General features: G+C 46.3%; 1 protein-coding gene across 3 annotated transcripts in view; it reads right to left on the reverse strand.

The window, feature by feature from the left end:
- The window catches only part of LOC114660486 (F-box and WD repeat domain-containing 11-B), a 30872-nt gene that overhangs the window by 1098 nt on the left and 10781 nt on the right, over window positions 1-18993 (reverse strand). For all 3 annotated transcript variants that reach the window (XM_028813209.2, XM_028813207.2, XM_028813211.2), the window contains 9 exons: window positions 14329-14515; window positions 13768-13858; window positions 4312-4449; window positions 4109-4227; window positions 2438-2687; window positions 2010-2128; window positions 1683-1793; window positions 1506-1584; window positions 118-311 (listed from right to left, as the gene is read on the reverse strand). In XM_028813209.2, coding sequence (XP_028669042.1) covers window positions 138-311; window positions 1506-1584; window positions 1683-1793; window positions 2010-2128; window positions 2438-2687; window positions 4109-4227; window positions 4312-4449; window positions 13768-13858; window positions 14329-14515 — 1268 coding nt within the window. In that variant the 3' untranslated portion in view covers window positions 118-137. The remainder of the gene's footprint in view (window positions 1-117; window positions 312-1505; window positions 1585-1682; window positions 1794-2009; window positions 2129-2437; window positions 2688-4108; window positions 4228-4311; window positions 4450-13767; window positions 13859-14328; window positions 14516-18993) is intronic.

Raw genomic sequence — 18993 nt, forward strand, 5'->3', positions numbered from 1 at the left:
TCAGGGCAGATGTCCACCTTTGGCGGCCATTTGTCTTACATCGATCTGGCCACACATCCTTCAAGCGGGCACGCCGAGAAACGGGACGGGGGGGGGAGAATCGGCTGGGGGCCATACCTGCTGGGGGTTGCAGTCTGTTATCTAGAGATGTAGGTGTAGGTGCGGGAGGGCGAGCGTCCTTCATTCTGTCCGTTGGAGGCGATATTGGGCGAGACATTCAAGAAGTCCCAGATCAGGATAGTGTCATCGTGGGAGCTGCTGATGATCTGGAATTCGTCAAACTGGAGCCTGAAGACGCGGCCCGAGTGCTCCTGCGTATTGAGAGGAAGAGACGTTAGAAGATGGCCTTCGCCACATCGATAAGAGCGACCCGACGTGCCCTGGGCAGGACCCCCGAGGTCATAAAGCGAGTTTACCAGAAGCGTGCGAGAATAAATCAGGTATGCTGGGGCAGCTGACAGACATACCACAACAGGCATGTAATGTCTTTGGAGTGGCTGAAAACCACAGCGGAGACTTCAAACACCGTCAAATTAATGAATGTGGAAATCGCGCACACACACACACAGGCACAGCGCATGGCCTGCGAGTACCACACATCGGCTCGCAGGGTCAACGCCACCTCACATCCAGGAGCTCTCTGCGCACACAGACATCCCAGAGGGGGCTCGTTTCTTAGAGCAGCGCCCGCCCGCCTGCCCGTCCCCCCTTCCTTCTGTGCTAAAGGTCTGGCACTCGTTCAGCTGTCAAAGCTGTGGGCCCGAGCGGTGACCGAGAAACGAGAGCCTGTTCCTGTCAGCAGCAATGACTTAACTGGCTCCAGCACAGGCTAGGAAATGCCATTCCAACTCGACCTGTTTAGCAACTGAACCCTAAATCGCTCGTCCTGCAGATGTAGGGACACAAAATGTCCGCCGGGGCCGGGAGGGACTCATCTGGCTCGGCTTTAAACCTTCGCCGTCCATCACGCCAACAGCCTTCACTGCTTCAGGATTTCAAACTGCCAGCACACAGGAGCTTCAGCAGCCATCTGCAAAACAGCTAACTGCCAGATGGGACACAAGGCCCGGCAAGGGGGAGCACACGGAGTCCTTGAATCGAGTTCACTTCTTTGGTGAAGATGTTCAAAATAAGCACGGTCCATCTGGTCACCTTCAAGAAAACAAGCAATCTAAACGCCTGGGCAGCGGGACAAAAGAAAGGGGCCGCTAGTGGTGGGTGAGTGCCGCCACGCGTTTTATTAGGGCGCAGCTTCACCACCTCACCCTCTCACTCAAATCCCGAGCAAACACAAATGAAGTAACGATCCCTACATCAAACTCGGCCCTTATTCCAAAGTATGTGAATGCATGAAAGAGCCCAGAAAGTACCGGAATGATGACGGGGGCAGCCGAGTGATGTCAGGCTTCTCTCATCCCGCTGCTCTTAGGAGGAGAATGTTTAGTGCGACAGCCCCCTCTGCTGGCCAAACACACACACAGCACAGTCACAAATGGAATACTTGCCACCAGAGTCCGCAGACACAGGGTGCTTGCTGGTGCTCTCGGGTCCAGTGCCGCCTGCAAGTCCCAAACTTTAATTTTACTAGAAGGAGGGGTTGGGGGGAGAAACAAAAAACAATTATTACAGACCAAGTAGGACAAACCTCTTCTCACTCATCAGGCAGAGGGGTCCCGACTTACCCATCGTAGGCCCCGCTGACAATGCGCTTGTTGTCGAAGCGGATACACCTCACTAGCTCCTCGTGGCCCTCCAGGACTCGCAGGCAGGCGCCACACTCGATGTCCCACAGCCTGAAAGCAGACACAGGAGTCACCTTTATATCCTCTCGTCGACGAAACAGTAAAACACTGGCACGCTGTCTGCCCAAATCTGACATGGCAACATCTTCTCCCCTTTGGTTTAACGTGAGACGGCCTGTGGGCTCTCTCTCCCTCAGAGGCATCGCTGCGTCTGACTTACGCCATCTCGTGGTCACACCACCAACCTTGCAGAAGGGGCGCACTAACCTGATTGTGTTGTCGGAGGAGCCGCTAACCACTAGGCGGTCTCTGTACTGCAGGCAGGCGATGCCCCGTTTGTGGCCATTGAGCGTGCGCACAAACTCGCACGTGCTTGTGCTCCACACCTGCGTAGGAACAACAGAAGAGCATCAGACACAAGGGGCAGCACGACGACAGCTTTCTGCATTAGGGCCTCCCCTAATGGTCAGGTTCACAGAATTCCAACATCTTGATGACAAAACAAACCAATGGAAAACTGTCCAAGGGACGGCCAATGAAAGGTTAGAGAGCCACGTACAAGATGGGCACATTCAAGCTTTTAAATTGGACCCAAGTATTGCATGAGCTTCTAATAGCCACGTGAAGCGAGCGGCTCACCAGCAGATACCTGGGGACGTCCACTCACTTTGACAAGAAGGTCGTTCAAATATTACCTTGATTGTGCGGTCCCCCGATGCAGAAACAATGTATTTGTCATCAAAGTCCACCACGTTGACAGCAGCACGGTGGCCTACTAGGACACGTCGCAAGCTGATATCAGTAGGAGAGGCCATGTCCCAAACCGCGATTGAACGATCTTTTGAGCAGGTTACCATCAGCCCGTTACAGAAGCGTAGATGCAGAACAGCTTCGTTATGGTGGATTAGTGTATTGAGAACTTCACCGCTGTTGACATCCCAAACGCTGCAGAGAACAAAGACAACAATGGATTTATCAAGATGCTCGGTGACCAAAAAGAGTTGTGCCCAAAAGCACAGGTTCACAAGGCCAGGGACAGCCATGGCTGCTTAACACGGCCGACCCCAGAAGCACAACTACAGCACACCAGTCTGTGAAAAGGAGGAGGAGGGTGACACGTTCCTGTCATCTGGGGACGCTTCCCAGTAATGAAGTGGTGTGACCCTTTGAATTCTTGTCAGCGCATCACAGCTGCCGACTTAACTGGAATGTCATTACTTGTGTTACACATTCCGGTGGGCAGGCGTCCCACCTCACGTGAGACGACCCGCTCTGCATACCTTCCCGTCATCTTAAACTGCATACACTCGAATTTCTGCGACGGCAGAGACACGGGCATCGTAACTGTATTAACACAACAAATACTCAAGGTCACCGGCCCACCCGATCACCAAGTGCTTTCATCTGCTGGCCCCCAGACTCTTTTTAAGAAGTACCCAGTGCGGACACAGGAACATCAAGTCACCAGTAAGGCCATTAGTAGCACCAAGTGATGAAGTTTGACCAAAGTCACATGTAATGCAGGACCGACTCCATCAAACAGGAAGACTGCAGTACTGATGAGGACCCAACATTCCAAAACGCCGTCAGTCACGTATCACCCATCTCATTAGACTACGATTAACGTTAAGGCCCCGTCACACTATGGTGAAGAGGAGGGCTGTAGGAGGGGCATCTCGGACATTGTGGGCATTACCTGACCTATGCCAGAGGTATTGCAGGCTGCAGCGAGACCCTTCTCAGGCACACAGAAATGGTGCCATCACACCTGACGGGCGGGCAGATCAATGCACCTATAGCCAGATATGAGAGACCACATGGACAGCTGGTCATCACCCAGCAACTTGTTTTGGACTGCTGTGGACTGGCACTGGGAGGGCATCAGGATGGAGTCTGTGCTGCCCAATCATTCAACCTTCAGTGGCAGGTCTGCCTGGTATCATGATGCAGGAAAGCAGTGTGTTCCCACACCCATCTACCCTCCAGTGTCACACCCACCCATCGACCCTCAGCCGTCACCGTAGCCTTGCGTTGGTCCTGAATAAGGACATTCACAGGGTACTCTGGGGCACCCAATGCAGTTGTCCCTACCCCATTCGCACAGGGCAGAGATTGTCTCCCCGGTACCGAATGTTAAGCCCACCTCTACTTCAGGACACCTGCATTTGTCCGTGTGGTCCTCATTTTGCCTTCAGAAGACCTCCTTCCTTATGTGCACATCTACTGACATGAGCAATCAGACGACACTTTTCCAGAAAGGCAACACCTTCATCGAAAAAAACTGTACTTGCTGACACAAAAGGTCCCAAAACCCAAAGCCACCATCTGAACAATCCCAAGGGTGGCCTCGGGTTCAAGGAACTTACCGCACAGTGGAGTCAGAAGAGCCCGTCACGATGACCCTCTCATCATACTGTAGGCAAAGTACTGAGCCAGTATGCCCAGTGAGTATCTTCAGACATTCAAGTGTTTGCTTGTCCCAAATCTACAAAGAAACGCAACATCAGGGAGACCACCTCAAAAGAGGAGAGGAGCTCCAGAGAGAGGGCAGCGCCAACCCTTATCCCACCTTAATAGAATTGTCGCGCAGGCCACTGATGATCTTGTCGTCATCGTACTGCAGACAGTACACGCCTTTGCTGTTTTCGGAGCGGCACTGAATACGCTGCAAGTTATGCCGCCCACAGCGCCAGTTTGCCTCAATTGTCTGAAAAAGAAAACACCAGCAGGTAACGTCTCAGATATAAATGGTGACATTGTGATTCGGGATTAGGTTTGGCACATTTAACGTGTGCCTCAAAGTTCAATGAGGAATCTTCACCTGGGGTGGCTTTCAGAACACAAATCAGCTGCCTAAGAAATGAAAGCCACCTTTATTCCTGAATACCCCTTGTGACAATGACACAACCTAAACTGTACAATGTCAGGTCATTCACCCTGGCACACCATTCAGTGGCACCTAAGAGAGAAGAAAAGAAAAAAAAAAAAAAAAAAAAAAGGAGCTTCCTTACACATCACACATTTAAAACGTGCGCCGAGGAAATGATCTAAAACAGCCAACTTGGCGGATGGATTCACAACTCCGAGATGAGAATGTGAAACGAGTGTGTGCCGCACACACACAAAATTTGTACAAGTTGTCAAAGGGCCTGGCGACTTCTCAACTACGACAATGGCCCAACTTAACTGACATTCAAAGCTGGAGGTTAGTCCACTTAATGGAACTTCACGTACCAACAATAAAGAACAGTTGGCATCCTATCACAAAGGCCCTGAGCTCTCAGTACAGCCCACCCTACTGCCAATGCTGGCCAGTGGAATTCAATGGCCATGTGCTTCATTTTATGTTCCTGTTAATAATGAGAAACCCGAACCCTAATTTGGGTTCTGTATACCTCTGGCCCCACAGTGTGAGAGTGAAAAGGTCTTTCCAGTGGCCATCCTTAACAGCTTTGATCGTCTCCAATTACCTTGGCACGCTAAATTTACTTTCTATTTAGATCAACAAATCCACAAGCAAGAAGTTCGCAATACAATCCCAGCAATCACCAACACAAGCAGAGATAAAATCATTGACCATAAAAATATAATGCACACATTTAGAGACTACTAAAAATCCTTAAATTTTACTGAGTTCAAAGACGACAACACACAATGTAATGCATGTCTGGATACATTACAGATACCACAAGTAGATACTTTAATTGCAGAGGAATTGGATAAACCTCTTGTGCTATCAGAATTTCTAGATGCAATAAAGTCACTTCAGAGCGGGAATGCAGCAGGCCCAGATGGCTACCCTGTCGAATTTTATAAGAAATTCTCCACTCAGCTAGCTCCGCTTTTATTAGTAACATTCACAGAAGTTAAAGACAATCAAATTCTACCTGAAACTTTTCGCTAAGCATTAATCACTGTCTTTCCTAAACAAAACAAGGACTTATTACAATGTGCATTGTACAGACCAATTTCACTTCTGAATAATGATGTTAAGATACTCTCAAAAATCATAGCTAGAAGGGTGGAGAAAGTGCTGCCTTCTGTAATATCACAAGATCAAACTGGATTTATTAAAGGCCGACACTTAGCTTCCAATCTTCGGCGCCTGTTTAATGCAATATATTCACCTGTGAAGTTAAACACCCCGGAGATATTGTTATCGATGGATGCAGAAAACGCATTTGATGTGATTGAACGGAACAACCTTTTCACTACATTAGAGAAATTTGGGTTTAGCCCGAACATTTGTGCATGGATCAAACTACTGTATACCAATCCAGAAGCTTCAGTTTGTATTAACATTTGTTCAGACTACTTTAAACTAGAATGTGGTACCAGACAAGGATGCCCCTTGTCACCACTTACTTGCAATCGCCACTGAGCCACTGGCAGTTCACTGTTGAAATGCTTATCAGATAAAGGGGATTATCAGAGAAGGATTGGAACAGAAAATCTCTCTCTATGCAGATGATATGGTGCTGTAGATATCAGACCCACAAAATACTGAGCACACAGTCTTAACAGCACTTACAGAATTTCAAAAGATCTCTGGTCTCAGAATTAATTTAAATAAAAGTGTACTCTTTCCAGTGAACTCTCAAGCACACAATATTAGATTGGACACCTTCCCTTTTATCATCGCAGATCAGTTTAAATACCTAGGGGTAAATATCACAAGTAAACATAAAGCTCTTTATCAATAAAATTTCACCGTCTGGATGGAAAAAATTAAGCAAGACTTGCATAGATGGTCAACCCTCCATCTCACTCTAGCTGGAAGAATTAACATTGTTAAGATAATATCCTCCCTAAGCTTCTCTTTATTTCAAAACATTCCAATATACATCAATAAATCATTTTTTAAGCAATTAGATTCAACCATAACCTCATTTATTTGGAACTTAAAACATCGACGTATCCAAAGAGCAACACTACAAAGACCTAAGGCAGAAGGGGGCATGGCTCTACCTAACTTTCAGTTTTATTACTGGCCGGCAAACATACAAGCTATAAAAAACTGGACACAAATAGAAACACAGGCCTGGTCCGCAATAGAAATAAAATCCTGCAGTACTTCTTTATATTCCCTGCTTTGTGCCCCAATAAATGCCAGTATACTAACAACCCAATTGTGCTTCACTCACTCAGAATATGAACCAAAGTAGAAAGCATTTTAAGATGGGAGAATCTTATCTGTGGCACCTCTGCATGAAAACCCCCTTTTTCAACCCTCTCAAACATACGCAGTCTTTAATATCTGGAAAACATTTGGGATCACTTAGACATCTTTATATAGACATCTTTGCATACTATGAACAATTACAGTGAATCTGTAAAGTATTCCCAGCGCTTCATCACTTTTTCCGCATTTTGTCATGTTACAGCCTTATTCCAAAATGGATTAAATTCATTTTTTTTCTCAGAATTCTACACACAACACCCCATAATGACAACGTGAAAAAAAGTTTGAGATTTTTGCAAATTTATTAAAAATAAAAAAATTGAGAAAGCACATGTACATAAGTATTCACAGCCTTTGCCATGAAGCTCGAAATTGAGCTCAGGTGCATCCTTTTTCCCCTGATCATCCTTGAGATGTTTCTGCAGCTTCATTGGAGTCCACCTGTGGTAAATTCAGTTGACTGGACATGATTTGGAAAGGCACACACCTGTCTATATAAGGTCCCACAGTTGACAGTTCATGTCAGAGCACAAACCAAGCATGAAGTCAAAGGAATTGTCTGTAGACCTCCAAGACAGGATTGTCTCGAGGCACAAATCTGGGGAAGGTTACAGAAAAATTTCTGCTGCTTTGAAGGTCCCAATGAGCACAGTGGCCTCCATCATCCGTAAGTGGAAGAAGTTCGAAACCACCAGGACTCTTCCTAGAGCTGGCCGGCCATCTAAACTGAGCGATCGGGGGAGAAGGGCCTTAGTCTGGGAGGTGACCAAGAACCCGATGGTCACTGTGTCAGAGCTCCAGAGGTCCTCTGTGGAGAGAGGAGAACCTTCCAGAAGGACAACCATCTCTGCAGCAGCAATCCACCAATCAGGCCTGTATGGTAGAGTGGCCAGATGGAAGCCACTCCTTAGTAAAAGGCACATGGCAGCCCGTCTGGAGTTTACCAAAAGGCACCTGAAGGACTCTCAGACCATGAGAAAGAAAATTCTCTGGTCTGACGAGACAAAGATTGAACTCTTTGGTGTGAATGCCAGGCGTAACATTTGGAGGAAACCAGGCACCGCTCATCACCAGGCCAATACCATCCCTACAATGAAGCATGGTGGTGGCAGCATCATGCTGTGGGGATGGTTTTCAGTGGCAGGGACTGGGAGACTAGTCAGGGTAAAGGGAAAGATGACTGCAGCAATGTACAGAGACATCCTGGATGAAAACCTGCTCCAGAGCGCTCTTGACCTCAGACTGGGGCTACGGTTTGTCTTTCAGCAGGACAACGACCCTAAGCACACAGCCAAGATATCAAAGGAGTGGCTTCAGGACAACTCTGTGAATGTCCTTGAGTGGCCCAGCCAGAGCCCAGACTTGAATCCGATTGAACATCTCTGGAGAGATCTTAAAATGGCTGTGCACCGACGCTTCCTATCCAACCTGATGGAGCTTGAGAGGTGCTGCAAAGAGGAATGGGCCAAACTGGCCAAGGATAGGTGTGCCAAGCTTGTGGCATCATATTCAAAAAGACTTGAGGCTGGAATTGCTGTCAAAGGTGCATCGACAAAGTATTGAGCAAAGGCTGTGAATACTTATGGACATGGGATTTGTCAGTTTTTTTATTTTTAATAAATTTACAAAAATCTCAAGTAAACGTTTTTCACGTTGTCATTATGGGGTGTTGTGTGTAGAATTCTGAGGAAAAAAATGAATTTAACCCATTTTGGAATAAGGCTGTAACGTAACAATGTGGAAAAAGTGATGCGCTGTGAATACTTTCCGGATGCACTGTACATTCCAAATTTCACTTTCCACCAACACATTTCTTTAACAAAGTTTCTAATTTGAAGATAGTGAAACAGAACCTGCCCGATTTTCCTCATCTCCCACCTTCCTCTATGCTGGAAAAAATATTGCTCAGTTTCGAGGACTCAGAAAGCATTTCTGCAATATATAAAAATATTTTACAGTCCGTCCAAAGATCCAAGAGGACAATGGGAAAAGGATCTCTCACTCAACATCTCAGAAAAGGAGTGGAAGGTAGCAATGCAGAGAATTCACTAGAGCTCTATATGTGCAAAGAATATAATTATTCAGCTCCAAATTATATATCGAGCTCATCTGTCTCACCTAAAACTGTCCAAAATGTTTCCAGGGCGAGATCCAACCTGTGAACGTTGCAATCGAGCACCAGCCTCACTGGGTCACATGTTCTGGACCTGCGCCACAGTAACATCATTCTGGACCAGTCTTTAAATGCCTCTCAGACCGCCTTGGTGTCCCAAACCCTCCTAATCCACTAACAGCTGTGCTTGGTGGGCTTACAGAGGGGCTTAAAGTGGAGAAGGACAAACAAACTGTCATGGCCTTCACTACACTATTGGCACACAGACTTATTTTGCTCAACTGGTAGAATCCTAACTCTCCTCTTAAGTCAGCGGGTAACTGATGTTTTATATTATTTGAAATCGGAAAAAATCAAATTCTCACTTCGAGGATCTGTGCAGAACTTTTTCAGAACCTGGCAGGATCTCATCAATAACATTTTAGATTAATCTCATAAAGCACAGAGAAAGCAGATTCTCTCCGCATTTCTTTTTCTTCTCCATTTATCTTTATCCGCCTAATAAACCCATCAATTGATTTATTTTTTACTATTTTTAAGTTTAGTCCGTTGGCCATGCCCTCTTTCTCAGTTTTCAAACCTATTTTTTTTTTTTGTAAAAATTGATCTTTGTATGGAATGATGAAAATTATAATTTTTTTTTTTTTTTATATATAAAGTACTTTCTCAAACATACTGAACAGACAGACGGACGGACACTTGATGTTCCCCAAAGTTTATTTCAGAGATCTACGGCTCCTTGACGCATTTACACTGACTGGCACTTCATGAAAATGGCTGCCCTGTCAATCTCAGCGCAGAGTGCTGTTTAAAGGCTCGTCGCTCTTGTAGAGCACTCCCTATGGGTGGCTCAAATCGTGCAAAAGTCCGTCTGCTGCTCAATCCTCATGCTTTACCGTTGGTGGCCACAACAGAGCCGTGTTGTGCATGAACTACAGCAGATCAAAAGAGCGCCCGTTTCTAAGGACGCTGAACATAACATATTTGCAAGTGAAGATCTTGAATGGGAGCGAGTTCAGTTTTAGGTGACACTCTGGATCTGCTTTAGGTACAAATTAAATGTTCTGCCTTACCCTGTCATGTAGGGGTGGAGCCGAATCCGAAATTCACATAAGTACAAACAGCAGATTTTTACAAAGATTTATTTGTGTTCAGGGAAAAAAACAAAATCAAATCAAATCAGCCACTGACACAAGCACACGGTGAAGCTCCTCTTCTGAGAGGTAACTTTTGATTTTTTCCCGTTGGACATGGTGATGTGAATTATGAGGTTAGCTCACCTACAGGGTGGCTCCACAGGCACCATGTGTGTCACATGCCCATTTAGAGGTCTACTTGCATCCAATTCACTGCCTTTTTAGCCAGGAGGATATCTATAATAATAAAAGGCAAAGCCCTCACTGACTGACTGACTCACTCATCACTAATTCTCCAACTTCCCGTGTAGGTGGAAGGCTGAAATTTGGCAGGCTCATTCCTTACAGCTTACTTACAAAAGTTAGGCAGGTTTCATTTCGAAATTCAAAGCGTAATGGTCATAACGGGAACATATTTTTTGTCCATACACTGTAATGGAGGAGGCGGAGTCACGTATCGCGTCATCACGCCTCCTACGTAATCACGTGAACTAAAAACAAGGAAGACATTTACAGCACGAGTCACACGCGGGAACGAAGGTAAATGACGTTAATTTTTGACTGTCTTTTAATACTGTGTAAGCATACATATTAACACATGTGCAATTAAACGTGTGCATTTACGGGGTGATTTCTCAGGCTTAAAAGCTCACCTTTTATCAAACGCGGGAAGAAAGGTAACTGACGTTGTTCACTGTCTTTTAATACTGTGTAACCATACATATTAACACATGTCCAATTAAACGTGTGCATTTACGGGGTGATTTCTCAGGCTTAAAAGCTCGTCTTTTACTAAAAAGGTAAATGCAAAACTATTTTCAATCAGTTTATTGAAACGCTCCCGTTAAGGATTGCAATAACATATTCGCGAGATAAAAGAACGAAGTAGGGGGAAATGGAGGAACAGCCGCAAACAGCGAAGAGCAAAAAATTAATTAAACAATTGAGAACGGAGCAAGTTAAGCATACAAGCATGTTCATAAGGGAAACAAAGCACGGTGTAAAACGTAAGTTTAAATTAAGTTTATAGAAACGCTCCCGCTGCGGATTGCAATAACATATTCGCGAGATAAAAGTTTAATGAGAAGACACGAGGTATAAACGAACCACATGCCGTGGCGCAACGTTAGGGGCAACAGTTTCAACCATTCTATGATCTGCTTCTCGCAACTGAAAGACGGCACATGGCGGATGTTAGCCGACTTTCTGACCGCAACGTTAGGGGCTTCAACTATGGCGCTGACGCCACATCTCAGTGCCAACACTTTGCAGACTCTACTTAAAAGACACGCCCTCCTCACTGGACAGTTAAAAACACCAATCAAACTAACGATGACATCAAGTATTACCCAATCAAAAGTAGGAAAGGAGGCATCTTCATAAAATGCGTGTGGGATGATTTGCATGAGACGCTGCTTTAAAAAAATAATGATAAAAAAAATACGGGATAAATCCCGTCCAGTATTGATTCAAAACGGGACGCGCAATTTCATTCTCAAACGCGGCACGATTCCGTATTTTAAAGGACGGGTGGCAACCCTACAGTGCCAGGTAACCACCCATACAATCAGATTGTGATTCAGACTAGGAATGCAATGAATGTAATTACCCCGATCTACATACAAGGCGAAAGTCTTGCAACATTCAAAGATGATGGTTTTGGGATAAGTACACCATACAACATAAAAGAGCTTATGAAGCCTTGAACCGAAAAAAGCAAGATCTCAGAGATCGTAAAAAAAAAAAATTGGAGGTAATGTCGTTTTACTCGCTGTAGATTTTAGTCAAACATTACCAGTTATTCCACGAGGGAGACCAGCAGATGAACTCAACGTGTGTTTAAAATCCATGCTTCTCCCACGCTCGGTTATATGTCGCGTGTTCTCGGGTAGGTGCACCAAAAAATGTATACATTTAAGCATGTAATGGGCAAACAAAAAATGAGGTATACCCGAAGGCACTGCAGTAGTACTTAATGTAACTTTACTTCTTAAATGTTAATGTTTTACTGTTTAATAATTTATACGCTTCTTATATGTCGTTCAAATTCTTTTATCAAAATACCACTGACAGCGCAATGCACGATAACATGGAGTGAATACACCATACGCATCCGCCCACGGCTGCCCTGCTGTGCGCAGATAGGAGTTGATTCTACAATAAAATAAAATAAAGATAAAAAGAGTAAAACAATCATCACCCATAAAGCGTGTGTGTGTGTATATATGTGTATATATATATATATGTTGATATGTGGATGTGTATATGTATATATATATATATATATATATATGTAGATATGTATATATATGTGTATATGTGTATATATATGTTTATATGTGTGTGTGTGTATTTTATATATATATAAAACACAGCAACACTCATAACAATGACAACACAATTACATTGACAATCATGTTACGTTATTTTTAAAATGTTTCCTTTTTTTTTCATAACCTCTTTAACACACTACTTCTCCGCTGCGAAGCGCGGGTATTTTGCTAGTTAGCATATATGGTGATACGTGTTTGTTGCTGGGTAGAACTCAATAAAGTCTTCCTAAATATTGCATTTTATTCAAGAACACTAAGAGCCTAATATAAAAGACATGCAAATTTGAAAAACGTAAACTCCCAGGTCATCTATTCCGACTGAACTGGTGACCTGTGAACGCGAGTTTATTCATTTGAATCTGTGAACTCCACTTGGGACAAGTGACAAACAAGTGACATCTGACCCAAAGTCACCTCCAACTTGTCTTCACTTTTCTAGTTTAAGCGTGTGACACAAGAGGCCCCTGCTGCCTTAAGGTTTGCTTTATTCTTAAATGAACGATGGCCCTTTTTCTTCATATTGCAGATGGTGGTCACTTACATCCTTGGGCCACTGTCAGGCATCTCTTTTGAAACTGCTAGCGCTACAGTGGTGTTGCAAACCGAGAGCACTGGGGTGTACTGGGATTTTTTTAAATCTTTGACTTGAACACTTTTTCCGTTTTAAGTGACATTACGTGGACACGGCAGGGAGCCAAACAACAAAATCTTGAAAATCTTCATAGCTGAAGGAACAACTCGGGGGGGGGGGGGGGGGGGGGGGGGGGTTTGAGTTGAATCCGACTGAAAGCCCACCTCACTCCTATTTAACTTTCACTTTACCCAGCACCTTAAATGGTTCCTACTGCAGCTTTTTTCAATTTCCAAATTGTAACTTCAGCACCAACACAAAAAGCCTGCGAGCCCCCATTCGGACCCCGTCAAGCGCCACACTTCCAACATGTCTGCTGCATGAGATGGACGGGATCACCTTAGGAGGCCACTTGGTAGCCCACAGGTTACTCTTGTGCTGTAAATTTCCAGGGTGCTTAGGGTGGGCTACGCAGTTTCCTCGGTCATCACACATTTAGGTGGTCCTGAAGTTGTTTTTGGACTCGACTGCCCATTTTCATCTTGTGTTTCCCTGCTTACCCCCACGTTGCTTCAAATCCTGTTGCCCTTTCCGGTTACCATTTGTACTTCTGGGCACAAACACCCACTTAAGCCTGGTAAATGGAGGGTCATCGGTTTTGACGAAGACAATAAAAAGTGTCAAGCATACCTCAATGTCCTGAATAATTTTAGGGTACAGGGATCTGTAGTAGGAGTTGGGTGGGATCTCCGTCGTTCTGTTTTTGAAGAGATACTTCTCCCTGTAAGAGGAAAATGGAGTTTAAACGAACACTCAAGCCATCCTTGGTATATCACAGTGTGAGGCGCCTCACTGAAGGCAGACCACTCTTCATCACATGCACTCTAACCCCGCAGGTGGACATATGGCCACCCGCAGTCCTTTAATGCTTACGGGGGCTCCAGCTGTTGGCGCCAACACACTGGCAGCCACTTTGATGGAGTGAAACTGGGGCCATTACAAATTAACACTAGTTTAAACATTAGAAAAGGAAAACCGGTAACAAACAGGCATGCAGGTTAGGCAGACGGGTCAAGGACGAGGACCCAAGCTTCAGCCATTTGCTTTTTTTCTCAGCTCATGTCAGCCTGCAGTGCAATGTGTGCCGTTCCCAAAGATGACTGACAATTCCCTGGCCCACAACTCTCATCGCCTACTTCACAGCAGCAGCAGTGTTTTCACTTCACTCTCACACAGCCCTAAAGCGCTTACCACTGGTGCCTCTCGGAAAGACCCTTCCAAAGTGGGTCTGTGCGCACCATCCTCTCGATGAGCTTCTTCCACAGCATGCCTTCAGAGATGACACGCTGCCACTCCTTACACACCAGCTCGGCGGCACAGAGAGACCGTGCATCGAGGAAAGAGAGGATGTTCTCAGCTATGTGGTCCAAGCCCTGGGCTGAGGGGGGAGACAGAAAACAAACAAACAGACAGACAATAAAAAAGCAGGCAGGCAAAGGCGTGGACTTCAGTCTCTGGTCATCGCACGGAATAATCCAGTGACCATCTGGCCCATTAGCTGAAGTTGTGCTTAAAGACCCGATTAAAATGGACTTACCTGGGCAACAGAGACCTCGGCTGGGCACCACGGGGGGGTGGGGGGTCTCCAAAATCTGTGTCTGCCCAAGCGAGAGTGTAGGCCTTTAACATGAGTAGCTCTGGGCTGGTGACCCAAATGAACACACACACACACACACACACACACACACACACACACACACACACACACACACACACACACACACGCCATGTGCTCTCTCACACACACACCGCGCGCTCTCTCTCTCTCATCAATTTCAAGGAGGAGTTGGAAGTTCCAATTCTTTCACTAATGGGGTTTCAGCTGCCACCTAGTGGCCATCATAGGCACACACACCACCGTTCACAGGCACAACAGCCACTCGACGGAGGCTTTATAAGACCACAAGGCCATGTGTGTAATGGAGCTCAAGACCACTGCGGACTTTTAAAAACTTACTTTTATGCCAGAAGTCCAAAACCAAGACTGGGAGATAAAACAATCCAATGACATTCCTATGAATTCATCCAGGAAGCAGCATCTTCACTCAATTCATTTCAACAGGCAGAAAAGCAGGTGGTTTTGTTACTTTGTGCCAGCATCACTGGGATGATAAATTGTGACGAGCCTTACTGGACACAAGGCCAGAGTTACGGATGTTGACATTAAATGCGCCCAATTTACGGGTGCTCGCCCGAGTCACGAAATCTTTGTACCGATGGACTAGCACTGCTCACTCACTGCACGTTTCCTTACAGACTTTGTAGGCCTGATAATGCATTTCAACATTCGGACAAACTCTGAGCAAGAACAGGTGGCATCAGGTGGTCTAGTGCCACTTAAAGTTGTCCCGCTTACTTCACAGACACCCTCTGGCCAAATGGAGTGCGACTGGCCAGTACTGACACAGTAAGCCTAAACTGTGATTGGCCGCCCTGTGGTCCTAAGTGATAAACCTCTTACCTGGGCTAAAGGTCACTGCTGTCTTGGGAGGTCTCAGTCCCTTGAAGTGCCATGTGCCAGAGAGGCCAATTTGGTCACGTTCATGGTGAGCCAATGGGGGCCCAGTTGTAAAGTGACATGCCAACACTCGCTGCCCCTCTCCAAACAGCTACTTTCATTTCTAAGCTGCCTTGTCAAGCTTTGCTTCTACAGCCAAATGTCCGAGTCACTACTGACGTCTTGTATGAGTGGCCTTTGTCTCCTGGACGCCTGGCATTTCAAAGACAGACTCTGCCCGTCACAATCCATCTGACTGGCTGAGAGGATGGCTTTATTTTTAGTAGCTTTCAGTGCATTCAAAATGCTGCTGCAGGAATTACTACAAGAACGAGAAAATGCAAACACGCAAGTCCTGTTCTTAAATTGTTACACTGGCCTCCTGATTAACTTTAGGGCAGACTTCTAAATCCCCCTTAACAGACAAGGCCGAGGTCCGGCTCACTTATCTGAATTTATCCTTACCTACAAGCAGCCAGAGGGCACATGAAGCTCTCGAGATGGTGGTCCACCCGCTCCTCTAAGAGGTCAGGCTGAGGACTTCAGTTTAGTGTACGCCGAGTAGAGCTGCTGACTGGCACCTCTGCGGTTTGTCATCAGCACTGAAACACAAGTCGGCCAGCCCAGAGAGCCACACTGGCTACTGACCGTGTTCTTGATTAGTGACTTGTTTCTGTTACTAATTAGCCTAATGACCCTTCAAATCAGGGCCGAGTAATGCTGGTCCTGGAGGGCCACAGTGGCTTCAGGTTTCTTTTCCAACCCAAAGGCTTCGTGAGAAATCATTGCTTGCTGACATTTCTCATCTTCATTTTGGTTGTCTTGCTTGTTAAGATTTTGAACACTCAACTGTTTATTTTGGTGGCTCCCCAGGGTCAGAGTTGGCCACCCCTGGCACAAGTAATATGACATCGGTTATTAACACCTGTCTGTTCAGTTTCTTTTGGCGGTACCCACACGTGCCGCTTGGTGCCTCCGCTCTGCTACCAAGTTCTTTGCCCGCCTATGGAATCAAGCAGCACTGGAATCCTCAGGTAGAGGGGTCCTTTCATCCGATTGGCTGGCCCAGCACGGACTCGGCTATGGAAGGGCCAATAGCGGGAGGTGGCTTGTTGTAAATCTGTGTGAACGTTCCGGATTTGGGGAGAGGGGTCCTCTGTTCCTTGACAGGTTGGCCAGCTACCTCTGTGAAGAGGACCTTCTCTTCTGTATTGTGTATCGCATTAACTTCATTTTTTGGCACCCATTGCATACCCAACCTACCAGGTGAGGGGTCTGTCTCTGAATTACCCGTCTCATTTTTTTTCTTTTCTCCACAAGGGTCTTCTCTTTTTGGGTCTTCTTATGCCCACTGAAGCACTCTGTGTGATTTTGGGTTGTTGTTGATGCCCAATTCCTCACCTCATCTTACAGGTCACTTGAGCACAATGGCGCTGGGTTTCTTAATCGCCCCTTTCGTCCCTGAAGTATCCCAGCACTCTTCAAACCACAAGCCTCCCTTCAACTTCGTTTCTGTGCCACACCTATGCCAACCCCACGCTCCGATCCTCTCAACATCCACCTCGACGCCCCTTAAGGTGCTGCCAGCCTGCTGCTCTACCGACTCTCCTTCCTTGCTTACACCTGCCATCCCAAACACTCCTCACAATCCCACTCTGCCAACCCGTCACCACCTTTGCCATATGGATGGTCCTGAAGGCCTGTACTGTTAGAAATGCGTAGGAAGTCAAATCAGCAGAACATGGCCCCTGCACCCTAAGGGCAAATGCCGTGCCCAATCGTGGTCTGTACGATGTCCGCGTGTTCTCCCGCGGTCCATCTTTATTAGGGGTCCCCCGATAGTCCTATCTGTCCGAACAGAAGGGCTGGGCATAAAACTGACAAAGGGGCTGCAAGTAAATCAGGACGTGACCAGAGCATGAAGGAGTGACTGGAAGTGACGGTGAGTGATTGTTCTTCATTAGAGAAGAGACGCCTGCTGATGCCAAACCACCAACGTTAAACAGATGGCACTCACTGTCAGTCACATGTTCATGCAGAGTTCTTGAGCAGTTACGCCTTATTCTTTTTTATATGAACTCCCCTTAAAGATTTCAAATCTCTCTGTTCAGCACACTGGGTGTCATTTGCCGGTGGTGCCACTCATGAAGTGACCACAGAGGTCCTTACCCTAATAAAGTGACGACAGTAAGGGCCGATTTCTGCACTTGTTCACAACATGCCACTACACCAATTGCCATCGTGACGGGACTGAGCTGGCAAGCTCTTCTCTCACTGCCATTACAACACACAGACACCTCTGGACGTGACGTCCCTTGATGACTTAGACCCCCCGTCCACATTCTGCTTTAAGTCGTCCGAACGTTTGATACGCTGCCCGTCCCTCCATATAAACCTCAGATGCCACCACACAACAGAACGCTCCCTTCGTCCAACAGTTTGTAAAACAGGATGGGCTTCAAGTCACTTTGGGCCTGCAGAGACTCCAGACATGCGGGCCATGCCACCCTCAGAGTGCCAGCGTTCACTGGCACATCATAAGCATGCAGAAGCACCACACAAGTTTACCTCGTCATCTCTAAATATATAAATCCCAACGTCTGTCTGTCCGCTATTCACGAGAGAGCCACTTCACGGATTGAGATCGGGGTACTTTTTTAGAATTTGCTTGAACATTCCGGTTGATTTTGCAACTTCTCTCATTGCACTAAGAATCAGAGTTCGCTTGCAGGAGTGAGATGTTCACGCTAATCTGAGAGAGGGGCAAGCGTGACGTCAGGAGTGGGGAGCCGGGCGGCCCTCCTCACTCATGCGCCAACCTCCCTTCGAGTCGCTCTACCTGTCGCCATGTGTTGGAGCGCACCTTGCCACCGCTTAGCTAGCGATATCTGTTTCACTACTACGCGGGCGGAGCCACGGGAGACAGCTAGTGAAGTATAAAGCGACCTGCGAGTACCAACTGCACCACACGGCCTACAGACCTTCTGAAAGAGCTGGCAGAACTCGGACGGCAGCCTCACAGAGGACTACAGACGGAAGCCAACGACAAGGAGACTCGGAGCGATACAAAGAAATACAAGAGACTCGAATCACCACAAAGACAGACGACCGACTTTTCATCGTCTATGTTGGCATCCAAGTTACTTTGGTTTTTAAATGTCTTTGTTCTGCCGACTATTTACAGTGCCAGCCCAAAAGTGAATGAAATTCAAGTGTGTGCACTTTTCAAGAATAATCTCCTACGGTGAGAAGAGTATATCTGAAGACACAAAGGGGCTTGTGGGTGCCAGTCTGACTGCGGGCACAGGCTGTCATTTGAATGTTGGCGTGATTTACGACTCACGCGTGACACGGCTGCT

This window comes from Erpetoichthys calabaricus, chromosome 11 (genome assembly GCF_900747795.2).
Source record: "Erpetoichthys calabaricus chromosome 11, fErpCal1.3, whole genome shotgun sequence".
NCBI lineage: Eukaryota > Metazoa > Chordata > Cladistia > Polypteriformes > Polypteridae > Erpetoichthys > Erpetoichthys calabaricus.